This window comes from Heteronotia binoei, chromosome 4 (genome assembly GCF_032191835.1).
Source record: "Heteronotia binoei isolate CCM8104 ecotype False Entrance Well chromosome 4, APGP_CSIRO_Hbin_v1, whole genome shotgun sequence".
NCBI lineage: Eukaryota > Metazoa > Chordata > Lepidosauria > Squamata > Gekkonidae > Heteronotia > Heteronotia binoei.
The window spans coordinates 93,593,469-93,607,575 of NC_083226.1; the positions used below are offsets into that span (position 1 = coordinate 93,593,469).

The 14,107-nt window shown below is 44.1% G+C and overlaps 1 protein-coding gene across 1 annotated transcript in view; it reads right to left on the bottom strand.

Moving 5' to 3' along the window:
- The window catches only part of SNX24 (sorting nexin 24), a 165,227-nt gene continuing 151,120 nt past the window's right edge, over positions 1-14,107 (bottom strand). Inside the window, exons 4-7 of the mRNA XM_060235544.1 lie at positions 13,706-13,800; positions 11,796-11,828; positions 10,365-10,429; positions 1-453 (exon numbers count right to left, since the gene is read on the bottom strand). Coding sequence (XP_060091527.1) covers positions 383-453; positions 10,365-10,429; positions 11,796-11,828; positions 13,706-13,800 — 264 coding nt within the window. The 3' untranslated portion in view covers positions 1-382. The remainder of the gene's footprint in view (positions 454-10,364; positions 10,430-11,795; positions 11,829-13,705; positions 13,801-14,107) is intronic.

Below are 14,107 nucleotides of genomic sequence, written 5' to 3' on the forward strand. Positions count from 1 at the left end.
AATACTTTCATTTTTCAGCCTAGTACATACTAGAATGTCTTCTATATCTACTGCCAGCAGTGGATACCATACTGACATTATGAGACAAAAGGCTTAGTGTGATTGTTAATTACAAACTGTCAAACCTATGATGCAATTCTTATGCAATTCTGTGTATGAACCTTTGAAGGTTTCAGTATTTAGGATTAGGTAAATATATCAAGAACACTAGTGTTTTCTCAATTCATAATTTTTAATAGCAGCAATATTAATTATTTTTTTTTAAAAAGAAACAATGCTCTGTAATTAAGCTTTACCTTATAGTTGTCACATCCATGATTTTAAGATAACTAAAATACACTTGTCATCTTGCTGAAAATAGTTAATGTCCATACCCATTTTTCTACCTGGGCTGTAGGTGAGGATAAAATAATCCATGGAGTACGCCTTCAATAACTACATTTGGAAAGTCATCTGGAAAAAGAAGAGAAGAAAAACTGCTTTCTTAGGTTTGTCAATACGATATAAATGTTTTTGTAGAATTTAACAAGACAGGGTTCAGTGTAATTTAGGATATTGCATCACCACCCTGTTTATCCATGGTCAGGACTGTGCTATTAGTAATGCTGTTTCAGCACTAAACCCACTTTAGTGTAGCACTGGGCATTGCTTGAATGCACTGCCAGATTTGTAGCTTATTGATTTAAAGGGATGTTCTAATACTTAATGCTGCTAGGCTCTAGCTCTTTATCTGAATCTTTTCTCACAAGGAAGATGGATTACACTGGCAATTCAATTTCTAACAAAATCTCAATATGCTTGAAGGAATTCCAAGATTTCTACTGGGAATACTTCACAGCAGTTTTTCCATTGTAGTTTACAGCACTGTTTAGTCCAAGTTGACTAGAAGAAGCATATACCATCACATAAGCTTCCCTGAAACAAGACTACAGCATGTCTAGTCTTGTAAAAAAGGTCAAGTTCCTTACAGAAAGTTGGATTTAAAGGGGCAATATTCCTAAAAACAGAGTACTACTATTCATCGCATAATAAAAGTGAATGAAACTATAATGAAAACGAACGCCTAGGAAAGACTAAAATTTATTGTATTTTTTTCCAGTGAGTTAGAATTTTCTCCTGTCCTGTGTTTGTTTTGGAGAGTCACATCAATATAAGTTGTTTAAAAACCAAAACAAGTCACCTGCTTTAACAAACACTGTGTTGGATCCAACTAGCTTTTTAGTTCAAACTTGCCAGATTCTCTTCCTCATTAGAACTACTGTTTCCCCATGGCTTTTAACTGTACAGGTACTATGATCCCCGGTGCAGATTGTTTTGGTGGTCAAGTGGAAAATCTGGTTAGAGGCAATCCATTGATCAATTATTATAATTTTATTCATTGATAGTCTGATTTTTCAAAAAGAAGTAATATTTTAAATCAAGTCTTTAATTCCAACAAGGACCACTCCCCCCCCCCCCTTCGGATATAGGAAAAAAAAAAAACATTTCACTAATTCAGTGAAGGCAAAATGCTTTGCTTTGAGGACCAGAACATCCCTAATCTTCTTTGTGGTCTCTGTGCTTCACACTCATGAGATAGAGCGCCTGCGCCGATCCCCGAATCGGTACCTAAAAAGCCCGGGATTTTTTTGCACTCAGCACCAACGGGCATATGCAGGCGTCCCAATGTGCATGCTCGCTGGCGCCAGAGTGAGGATCCCACCAGTTCCTTTCTGACGGCTGCGCTGAGAGTATCTCCTTTCGTGTCCCGGGTCGGTAAAGTAATCTTAGATTGCTTTTTTCCTGTTGTATATAGCCCGTTTGTTATTTTCTTAGTGTAGTTAGTTAGTTAGTTGTTAGATAGTTAGTGTTGTTTAAAAAAAAAGTTTGTTGGACTTGCCCATCGGGGCTCAGTTTTTCCCCTGTGTTTTCCCCCTCAGAGACTTTCCTGGGTGTCTATGGAAAGACGTTGGGGTTTTTTTAAGAGGTGCCGCTCCTGTGGGAAGAAGACTGCCCCCCCTGACGGCCATTACCTCTGTCTCCTCTGTCTTGGCGAGGGACATTGCGTCGACTCTTGCACACACTGTCTGAGTTTCTCCAAGCAAACTCATAAGAATCGAGCGGCGAGGCTTTCGGCGGCGTTGGTCGAGTCGGCACTTCATCCTCAAACGATGTCATCGGACCCGTCGGTACCGATGGGAGAGGCCGCGGCCCCTACGGTCACATCAGCTGAGGTTTCGCCGATCATGACCGAGATTCCAGTTGAGCGCAGACATTCCACAAAATGGCCTTCTGAAGGGTCAGTGGACACCCCGGCTAAGAAACGTCGGGATGATTCGGGGACCTGATCATCCATGCCGAAGAAGGTGAAATTGAAGGAGAAGCAGAAGAAGAGACCATCCCGCACCCCTTCGCATGACGCTTGGACATCGACAGCTCCACCGAGGAAGATCTTGGCGTCCCCGCGTCGTAGCCCTTCAGTGTCGAGAGGCAGTGCTTCGCAGCTGCGCCTATCGGCATCAGAGCAAGAGATCGACCTGACTCAGCGTTCCCACTCTTCAGGGTCCAGGCATTGCAGCGAGAGCGACTCGGTCTCGGAGGTGGAGGTGTCGGCGCTGATGGAACCTTCGGCACTGATGGATCAGGCGGGAGGTCGGAGAGAGCTGGAACCAACTACAGTAGCTCATCACTTCCCACCGCTTCCACCATGGGAGCAGCGCCAATGGCCTCCTTACGCCTATCCCTACCCACCGTACCAATGGTACCCTCCTCGTGAGTTTGCAGACTGGGACCAGCAATCCAAGGCATCCCATATGTCCAGGCAGTCTCAACACTCTAGATGGCGTCCTTCAGCATCAATCTATGTCCTGTCTGACAGACGCGGCGTAGTGGTGGAGGAAGTCCAACTTCGGTCATCGGTGTCGATCCGGTCGCCCATCAGAGAGTCAATGCCAGTGCTCTCAGAACACTCTCTACGAGGTCAGTATCGACGATCCGGACCAGGCTTTGGAACCTTCGCCAGTGTCTCATACGGCTGAGGATCTTCCCATCTCACCATCGGAGGATCTGAAGTCGTACGGGGACCTGGTGAAGAGGACGGCACTCTCCCTCTCGCTTCCAGTGACACAGCCACAACCCGCTGTAGACGATACCGTGTTCGACATCATGCAGCGGGATACGTCTACAGCAGTTGTCCTGCTGGTGACGGAAGGTCATCCTACAGGCGGTGAAGGAGCCCTGGGCGAAGCCTGCTTCTACACCCGTGTCATCAAGAAGGTTGGGCCATATGTACCGTGTCCAAGAGTCCGGGGCGGAGTTCCTTTTACACACCTAAAGCCCAATTTGGTGGTTGTTTCCTCCTCGTCGAAGGCCCGCAAGACGCACTCCTCTCCACCAGATAAGGAGGGAAAGAAGCTGGATAACGTCAGGAGGAAGTTCTACTCTGCTGGGGCGCTGGGAGTAAAGGTATCTAACTATGCCACATGCATGGCTAGATAACAATACTCAGTGTGGGAACAACTTACCCCCCTCCTGTCTTCCCTGAGTGAGAAGAGGTCGGCTGCAAAGAGTTTGTAGAAGGAAGGCTTTGCTGTAGCCAAACAACTGGCTGCAGCAAAGCACATGGTCAACGTCTCAGCAAGGACCATCACTTCTGCTGTCTGCCTCCATCGCCACTCCCAGCTCAGATCCACGGCCCTCCAGCAGGACAGCAGGGCCTTCGTTGAAGATCTGCCCTTCGAGGGCGAAGGCCTGTTCAGTTCTACCACTGACAATGTGCTCCAGGCATCTTCCAGAGCTGCAAAACAGAAACAGTGGCACAAGCCTTGAGCAAAGAAGCTGTACCAAAAGTTCTCCCCGGAACAGCAGTGGAGACCTCGCTCTGCTTAACCAGAGAGTAGGTCCCCATACAGGGGGAACAACAGAAACCGTTACGCTTCAGCACAGACCACCGGCAAGTCCAAGGGAACTCGCCCTCAAAAGTAGGGCCTTTGACGTTCTGGCAGCACGCGTCACCGTCCCCTCTTCCTTTTCATCTATCCACCCCCGCCCATTCCTGTCGGCCTGGGAGTCCATCACTACGGACAGGTGGGCGCTTTCCATCGTAGCGGAAGGCTACAAAATAGATTTTGCTCAGATTCCGAACCAATCTGTGGTAATTACCACTCCCCCTTCCCCACCTCTGCTGGCGGAGCTGAGCAACCTCTTACAGAAACAAGCCATAGAGAGGGTCCCGATGGAAGCCAGGATGCGAGGATTCTACTCTGGTTACTTCCTGGTTCCCAAGCGGGACGGGGGTCTAAGACCAATCATGGATCTTCGGAATCTGAACATAAGAACATAAGAGAAGCCATGTTGGATCAGGCCAATGGCCCATCTAGTCCAACACTCTGTCACACAGTGGCCAAAATTTATATATATATATATACATATATATATATATATATATATATATATATATACACACACACACACACATATATATATATATATATATATATATATATATATATATATATATATATATATATATATACATATATATATATATATACATATACATATATATATATATATATATATATACACACACACACACACACACACACACACACACTGTGGCTAATAGCCACTGATGGACCTCTGCTCCATATTTTTATCTAAACCCCTCTTGAAGGTGGCCATGCTTGTGGCCGCCACCACCTCCTGTGGCAGTGAATTCCACATGTTAATCACCCTTTGGGTGAAGAAGTACTTCCTTTTATCCGTTTTAACCTGTCTGCTCAGCAATTTCATCGAATGCCCACGAGTTCTTGTATTGTGAGAAAGGGAGAAAAGTACCTCTTTCTCTACTTTCTCCATCCCATGCATTATCTTGTAAACCTCTATCATGTCACCCCGCAGTGGACGTTTCTCCAAGCTAAAGAGTCCCAAGCGTTTCAACCTTTCTTCATAGGGAAAGTGTTCCAGCCCTTTAATCATTCTAGTTGCCCTTTTCTGGACTTTCTCCAATGCTATAATATCCTTTTTGAGGTGCGGCGACCAGAACTGCACACAGTACTCCAAATGAGACCGCACCATCGATTTATACAGGGGCATTATGATACTGGCTGATTTGTTTTCAATTCCCTTCCTAATAATTCCCAGCATGGCGTTGTCTTTTTTATTGCAAACGCACACTGTCTTGACATTTTCAGTGAGTTATCTACCACGACCCCAAGATCTTTCTCTTGGTCAGTCTCTGCCAGTTCACACCCCATCAACTTGTATTTGTAGCTGGGATTCTTGGCCCCAATGTGCTTTGCACTTGGCCACACTGAACTGCATCTGCCACATTGACGCCCACTCACCCAGCCTCAACAGGTCCCTTTGGAGTTCCTCACAATCCTCTCTGGTTCTCACTACCCTGAACAATTTAGTGTCATCTACAAACTTGGCCACTTCACTGCTCACTCCCAACTCTAAATCATTTATGAACAAGTTAAAGAGCATGGGACCCAGTACCGAGCCCTGCGGCACCCCACCGCTTACCATCCTCCACTGCGAAGACTGCCCATTTATACTCACTCTCTGCTTCCTATTACTCAGCCAGTTTTTGATCCACAAGAGGACCTGTCCTTTTACTCCATGACTCTCAAGCTTTCTAAGGAGCCTTTGATGAGGAACTTTATCAAAAGCTTTCTGGAAGTCAAGGTAAACAACATCTATCAGATCTCCTTTGTCCACATGTTTGTTCACCCCCTCAAAGAAATGTAACAGGTTAGTGAGGCAACATCTTCCCTTACAGAACCCATGCTGAGTCTTCCTCAATAACCCGTGTTCATCAATGTGCCTACTCATTCTGTCCTTGATAATGCTTTCTACCAACTTTCCTGGTATTGAAGTCAGACTGACTGGCCTGTAATTTCCCGGATCTCCGCTGGAACCCTTTTAAAAAATTGGGGTGACATTTGCTACCTTCCAGTCCTCAGGAACAGAGGCAGATTTCAATGAAAGATTACAGATTTTTGTCAGAAGATCCACAAGTTCAACTTTGAGTTCTTTCAGAACTCTCGGATGTATGCCATCCAGACCCGGTGACTTATTAGTTTTTAATTTGTCTATCAGTTGTAGGACCTCCTCTTTTGTCACCTCAATCTGACTCAGGTCTTTCAACACCCCTTCCAAAATTAGTGGTACTGGGGTGGGCAAAAAGTTCTCATCTTCCACAGTGAAGACGGAGGCAAAAAATGAATTCAGCTTCTCAGCCATTTCCCTATCCTCCTTCAGTAATCCTTTTACCCGATGGTCATCCAAGGGCCCCACGGCCTCCCTGGCTGGTTTCCTACTTATAATATATTTGAAGAAATTTTTATTGTTGGTCTTTATGTTTTTTGCAATATGCTCCTCATAGTCCCTTTTTGCCTGCCTGATCACAATCTTGTATTTGATTTACAAATTTATTTTGTACCAGAAGTTCAGAATGTCCACTCTGCAAACAATTCTGCTCCTCATCAACCAAGGGGATTAGATGGCAACGCTGGACCTCAAGGATGCATACTTCCACGTCAGCATCCATCCTACGTTCAGACGTTTCCTTCGGTTTGCAGTAGGTTCTCAGCACTTCCAGTTCAAGGCTCTTCCATTCGGTGTGTCCACTGCACCTCGGGTGTTCACGAAGATGATGAGCGTTGTGGCTGCCCATCTCTGGCTTCAAGGGATAGTCGTCTTTCCATACATCGACGACTGGCTCCTTGTGGCGGAGTCGAAAGAGAGTTTGTCATCCCACATTGCCATCACTTTTCGTCTTCTTGACACCTTGGGTCTGCAGGTCAATTTGGAGAAATCACACCTTACTCCATCAAGGACAGTTCAGTTCATAGGGGCTTTGCTGGATACGAACCTTCATTGCGCGTTTCTGCCTCAGCAGAGAGCGATGGACATTATCAACCTTGTTGAACTTCTACAGAGTTGAAAGTTGAGCACGGTGCAGCAGCTGCAGCGGATGCTGAGGCTGATGGCGGTGACTACAAGTGTGCTGCTCTTTGTGAAGCTGAAGATGAGAGGCCTACAGCTTTGGTTCCTTGGTCAGTTTTGCCCATTAAGGGACTCACCTCGAAAGAGGTTTGTAATTCCACCTGTGACACTTCAAACACTGCAATGGTAGAAGTCAAAGGACAACATTTGTCAGGGAGCTCCCTTCCATCTACCTGCACCAACTGTGACTATCACAACAGATGCGTCTTTATGGGGTTGGGGGGCCCACATGGACGATCTGTGTGTGGAGGGTCCTTGGCTTTGACATTGACTCACTGCCACATAAATTACTTGGAACTGCTGGCAGTTCACTTTGCTCTTCGGTCTTTCCGCCCCATGGTGGCGGGGAAGATTGTTGCTCTGCTAACAGACAATACCACTGCCCTGTGTTACATCAACCGGCAGGGAGGGACAGTCTCTCAACGGCTTTGTGCGCTGGCGCTGGATCTGTGGTCGGAGTGCCTGGACCACGACATCTTTGTGAAGGCAGCGCATCTCCCAGGGGTCCTCAACTTTCAAGCTGACTCTCTCAGCAGGGGTGCGGCTTCCCCGCACGAGTGGGAGTTACAGTGGCGCTTCCTTCAACCCGTGTTTCAGCTCTGGGGGTATCCTCAGGTGGATGTCTTCGCCACAGCCGAAAACCAGAAGTGTCCTTTGTTTTGCTCCAGAGGGGGCTCAGATCCAGAGTAGTGGGGAGATGGTCTGCTGTTCCTGTGGGAAGGTAGGTTTCTATATCTGTTCCCACCTCTGCCACTACTGACAAGGGTGGTCAACAAGATCGCAAGAGAGAGACCATGCTATATCCTGGTGACTCCCTGGTGGCCTCGCCAGAACTGGTTCCTGATTCTGCTCCAACTGGTGAGAGGAGTCTTCTACCAGTTTCCGGCGGAACCAAACCTTCTGTCAGCTCAGGACGGTCATGTACTCCATCACAACGTGCCCCACCTGAAGCTGACAGCGTTGTTCATCGGCCCTGTGGGTTCTCTAGCAGAGTCCAACATGTTTTCTTGAACAGCAGGAAACTTTCTACCCGTGCGTCCTATGATAGGAAGTGGAGGAGGTTTCTGCAGTTCTTAGTTGATCCCTCGGTTTTACCCCAAAGGGTGGGATTGTCGGTAATTTTTGAGTTTTTGTTATCTCTGGTGGATGCTGGCCTTGTTTTTTCTTCCATCAAGGTTTATTTGGCAGCAATTTCTGCATTCCATGAACCAGTTGAGGGGCACTCTGTTTTTGCACACCCTCATTCTAAGAGGTTTTTGAAGGGTTTGCTTAGGCTTCATCCTCCTTCGAGATCACCCCCACAGTTGTGGGATTTGACTTTAGTGTTGGACAAGCTGACTCGACGTCCTGTTGAGCCGATGGCCACATGTTCATTACAGCTTCTCTCTTGGAAGACTGCATTTTTGGTAGCCATCACATCAGCACGCTGTGCAGGGGAGCTCACGGCTATGCGTTGTGACTACCCGTATCTAGTTTTTCAGGAGGCTGGAGTGTCGTTAGCTCCTGATATTTCTTTTCTCCCCAAGGTGGTTTCTCAGTTCCACCTCAACTTAGAAGTTTTGGTTGCCCACTTTTCATCCTACACCTTCCTCGGATGAGGAACGTAGGTTGCATGCTCTAAATGTGAAGCGTGCTTTAGTGTTTTATTTAAGTCGCTCCAAGAGTTTTCGTATGGACCAGCAGCTTTTTGTTTGTTATGCTGCTCCTAAGTTAGGTTCCAGGATATCGTCTCAGCGACTTTTGAAGTGGCTCACTGAGACTATTCAACTGTGTTATTTGTTGGCAAAGAAGCCATTACCTGGGCCTATTTGTGGACACTCTACAAGAGCGATGGCGACCTCAGTGGCGTTCCTGAAAGGCGTGTCTCTGACTGATGTTTGCAAGGCTGCCACCTGGTCCTCTCCGCATGCCTTTATGAAGCACTCCGCGCTGGACGTGCATGCTCAGCAGAGGACTCGTTTGGGAGCTGCAGTGCTGCAAGCTGTTTCTTCTGGTTGACTGTCTTCCCGCCTCCAGGTATGTCTTGCTTGCTAATCTCCCATGAGTGTGAAGCACAGAGACAACAAAGAAGATAGACAGGTTGCTTACCTGTAACTGTAGATCTTCGAGTGGTCATCTGTGCATTCACACTACCCACCCTCCTTCCCCACTGCTGACGGTCTCCCTCCAGTAGGGGCTTCCAGTGGTCAGGAAGGAACTGGCGGGATCGTTGCTCTGGCACCGGTGAGCATGCAGATTGGGACGCCTGCACATGCCCATTGGTGCTGAGCGCGAAAAAATCCCGTGCTTTTTAGGTACCGATTCGGGGATCGGTGCAGGCGCTCTATCCCATGAGTGTGAATGCACAGATGACCACTTGAAGATCTACAGTTACAGGTAAGCAACCTGTCTTTTTTGGATATCATTGTCAGAAATATGCAAGTTCCTTGTGTTGCTCTTCTGAAGAACTTCAGTTAGGAGCAGATATTTCACTGGAACCTTCCTTCTATTATTAGGCTGATTGTTCTCAGTCCAGATGGAAAGAAAGGGAAAGCGTTTGCCCTTATGGAAATGGCTGTAAGTAGAAGCCTAAGATGCCTCTCCCTCATGTCATTTGCTGATCTCTGAAGCTAGAAAAATATCATACCATAGGCCTGATGGTGCTTGTGGGTGGTCAGCTGGCTATTTTTTTTCTAAAGCTCTCTGCTTGAATGAAGCCAAGTGAGTAAACTAAGTTTTCAAAATACACATTGGCATATTTTGAAACACAATGCAAAATATATGAAGGTGAACATACTGCCGCCCCATCATATTCTCTTATGCAATCAGAATGCATCTGGGTGCCAGGGCCCCCAGGAACAACATTTGGTACAGTCTGGTGTCTGCAGTAGAAGGAAGAATCAGCAAAAATAAACTTCTCCCCACCAGCAAAGTACTCTTCTGCCAGTGACAAATAAGGTTTGTAGGCAGACCAAGATTCTAGCCCTACTTTTTTGTACTAGATACTGAGGTTATGCAATATATGCAGGGCAGCGAATGCATAAAGAATTATGTATTTATTTTTTGTGTTATTAGAACTGGTCCCATTCAAGATATAATCCTGCAACCAGTGTGTATAGTAAGCAAACAGTTATGTAGCCTGGCCCACAAATCAGCTTCTGCATTGTTCACTGAAATGGCAGTGAAAATTCCATGCAATTACTCCTATTATATATGATGTAGCGTTCTTTCCCCATATTTCCTAGTTATGGTTTTTAAATAGCTCTGAAGTAAAAATTCTTGATATATAGGCAAATTATTAGAACTTGGGCTCAGCATGTATTAACAATGTGGTTTGTGTGGTGCAGGGTTAAATCAGTAAACAGCTGTTAACAGATGACAGGTTTGATTACCGTTGGCTGTAGGCAAGACATATGGATCCCTTAGGAATAGCAGCACTGGCTGGTGGGACAGTTTGCTGGAAAGGTCAAGAACAGGAATGTCAGCATCAAGGGACAGTAAAACAGATATGCTGTAAACTGGCTTCAATAAAGAAAGATGCAATAGCTGGTAAGGTGGTATGTTTGTTGATATTAACCGTGACTATGGAAAAGGAAAATTCCATTTTCAAAAGAACAAGGAATTTGTTTCAAGGAATAGGTTAGGTTAGCACTGTAACAGTGAGCTTTATGTTACAAGTGGTATAGGAGTGGATATCATTCTCAAATTGCTGGCTGTGGAACAATCTCATTGTAAAATGAGCTATTGAGGACTGGAGTTGTCAGCAGCCCATTATGCCTTTTGTGTTAAAACTTCAACATTAGTTTCAGCTGTTTTGTTGCCTTTGGATACTCTGGCCAGTATTTAACAAGTTGTTGTTGTTGTTGTTGTATTTTAATCTTTTACATTTTTCAAACACTTTCTCCAGTTACTTAAAGATAAATAAGCAGCAGTAAACCACTAGGCCATTTCTCTGTAGAGCAGAATATGCTAAACTGGTTTAAACAGTCAACTCTAACCATAGTTGTATTAGTTTCTAAGCATCTAGAAGTAGATAAAAATTTGTTCTAATATATTTCAAATGGAGGCATAAGAGATTTTCATCAAGTAATTACTACTGTGGACCTCCACAATAAAGAACACAGTTAAGATGAGTTTTCATTAGGCATTTGTTGGGCGGCAGTTCAGGTTTTCCAATTCAAAATCTCTTAGAAGCAAATATGGATTGCCATATGAGCTATCATGGTGTAACTGTTCACATATCTGAATTCCAGTGTAATGCAAAATATTTACTTGGATCATGAATTAACTTGGGATTTATTTTCCTTGCCCTAACTGTGAGATATATACCCAAAATGTCAAGGATTGGTGTGTGTGTGGGAGGGAACCTTTCTTAACAAAATGCCATGTGGTCTGGTTAGCAACACAAAGAAAACAAGACTTAGGCTAAATCCCTTGCACTAGTGGAAAAAACCCTTGTGTTGTTTTCAGAAAAAAAATTCACCCAATTCCCCTATATTTTTGCAGTTTTCCCCATATGCCTCATTGGCGCTTTGTTCAGGAGAATCCCTCAACCTTTAGCAGAGGTTTTTTAGGACATGCAAGCAATGGCTGGGGAGGTGGGGAGGAAAAGGCAGGCAAAATCCATCTCTACCAACTACTTCCACTTATAGAACTTAGAATCCAACCTATAACTGTACTTTATAACCTTAACATAATATTACACACAATCCAACCAAAGATAAGCATTTTTAAATAGAGTTAAACATTGGTTAAATAAAACATGGCTTCTAAAATATTCTCACTATTATTACAGTGACATCATGTAACTATGAACATTTTACCTTGATTCTTCAGATTCTAACTCTTCAAATGAACTGAAACATAATAATACATAGAAAACAGGTTATATAAAGAATTATATTGTATTTTCTATTGTATGGCACAGATGTAGTGTTATCACATTGTCTTGACATTAATGCTTCACTGAAGCCAGCTGTCTAAACAATTTCAGATATTACTGTATTCTAATAGCATTATCTATAAGAGTTTGAGAGTTGAGAACTTTTCTGATGTCTGTCCTGTGTCTCCAATTTATACAACTGATGATTTAGTCCCTCTACCTTTTGTGTATACTTTCATGTGATCCAGATACAGAAATGCAGATGTTAATAAGGATCTCTAACAATTGTACCCATTTAGATCAATATATACAAAGATACATTGTCCATACTAATAAATGGGAAAGCCAGCTGTCTTGAGTTCTACTGAGAATCTCTCTCTCGGCTTGGCTTCGCGAACGAAGATTTAAGAAGGGTGCGCAATTCTCACATTTGTGGCATCATATTATCTTATTTGAACTCAAACATGATGCCACAGGCAAGGAGATTTCCAGATGCATATGTGGAGTTTTCAATGCATCAAAAGAACTTTTGAAAACTTTTTATGCTGAAGTATAGCACCACAGAGTTTTTTTGTTTAATGTTTTGTAATGTAGGGTCTATAATATTATATTTATTTTTAGATGCCATTTGGCCTGTTAGCTGCCCTGAGTCCATTCGTGGAGAGAGTGGGATATAAATCTAATGTAATAAATAAATAAATACATAAAACAGATAATTGGGTTTTGTAAGAGTATTTTTATAATGACTTATTCAACTGCAAGTGCAAATGTTATAGAAATAACCTCATTTCAGTGATGTGTGAAATCACACCAAAGTCTTGCAGATCCAACCCTCTCCCCTCCTCCCGCCCCGCCCGCCAACAGTGGTTTTTAGAGCTATTCCTGCTTCTGCAGTCATCCTCAGCCCTTGAGAGCAAAGCTGCTTGGAGAGTCCCAGAAGCACACTCAATCCTCTAGGCTTTGCAGTTATCTTTGTGGTTGCGAGTGCAGCTACTAGGACAGTCCAAGCAGCCAAACTCTTCGACCCAGTGAAGGCTACGAATGGGAGACCTGCAAGGATTTGTAAGAAGGGAAATCTCAAGCCTTTTCCTGCTAGTCCACAGTTCCAATCCTCTTTCTCTAACTCCATTTGACTATCTTCTCCCCATTGTACTTTCATCTTCCACACTCTTTCCCTATCATCCACACTCCAATCTTTTTTGTTTTTGTTTCCCCTTACAACTCTAGCCCAACTACCTCCCCAGTTTTTCCTCCCTGGCTCCCTCTCCATTTTCTTTCCCCCATGCACCCCCCCCATCATATACCCTCCTAATCTCTTCCCCCATCCCAGTCCCCTTGTCCAACTGTCGAGCTACTTGCCCCAACTTCCCTTCCCTCACATGTTGGCTCTCCTCTCTCCTTTGTGTCTCTCACGGTTTTTATCTCCATCCCTTCTCCTTGTCCCACATGCACCCTCCTACCTCCTTTCTATCTTGAATTCTATTTTGGATAGTGATCCAGTATGCCAGCGAAAGTCCAGTCCCCTAACATCTACACATTTGTAGGAGCAGCTGTTCCATTTTGGAGGTGTTTAGCCTCTCATTTAATTTTTTTCCAGATTTTTCTGAAAACAAAGTTGGATTTTTCCAAGGCTTAGAAAAACATCTGCCATAACCCTGGGGTCCATCCCCACTGTGTGGATTTTTTGATCAACTTGCTGAGACTATATTTTGGAATATATGCTTATGTGAATTTGCAGTTACTACTTCCAGACAGTGGACTTGTATTACAGAGAGCTACTGCTTCAGCTTCTGGTGTCTGTCTATAATCCACTGTCTTTAAAAAAAAAAGATTGTTAGTTAAAAGTCTTACCCACAACTTTCTGCTTTTGGGAGAGAAGGAAAATGACGAACGTTGAGGAAATCAAGAAAAATTTTAGGAAGCTCTTCATTTTCTAAAATAATACTCTACAACAAAGAAAAATTGGATTAAGATAATGCATACTTTTACATTGATTGTTATAATATGCCTTTAAAAAGTCTTACGACACCTTAAAGCCTAATGTTTATTGTGAGGTCAGCATTTATAAGCCACAATCCATTTCATCAGATGTATTAAGTGAATCTCTAGAAATAGAGACTGCCATGTTGGTTTTCCAGCTGCATGTATTTAATAACTACAGTCACTTCATTTTTAGGGCTTGAAAGACTCATCCATCATGGCAGCATGGAAAAAGAAGTCTCCTGAGTGTCTGGGGGACCTAGCTGGTTTCAT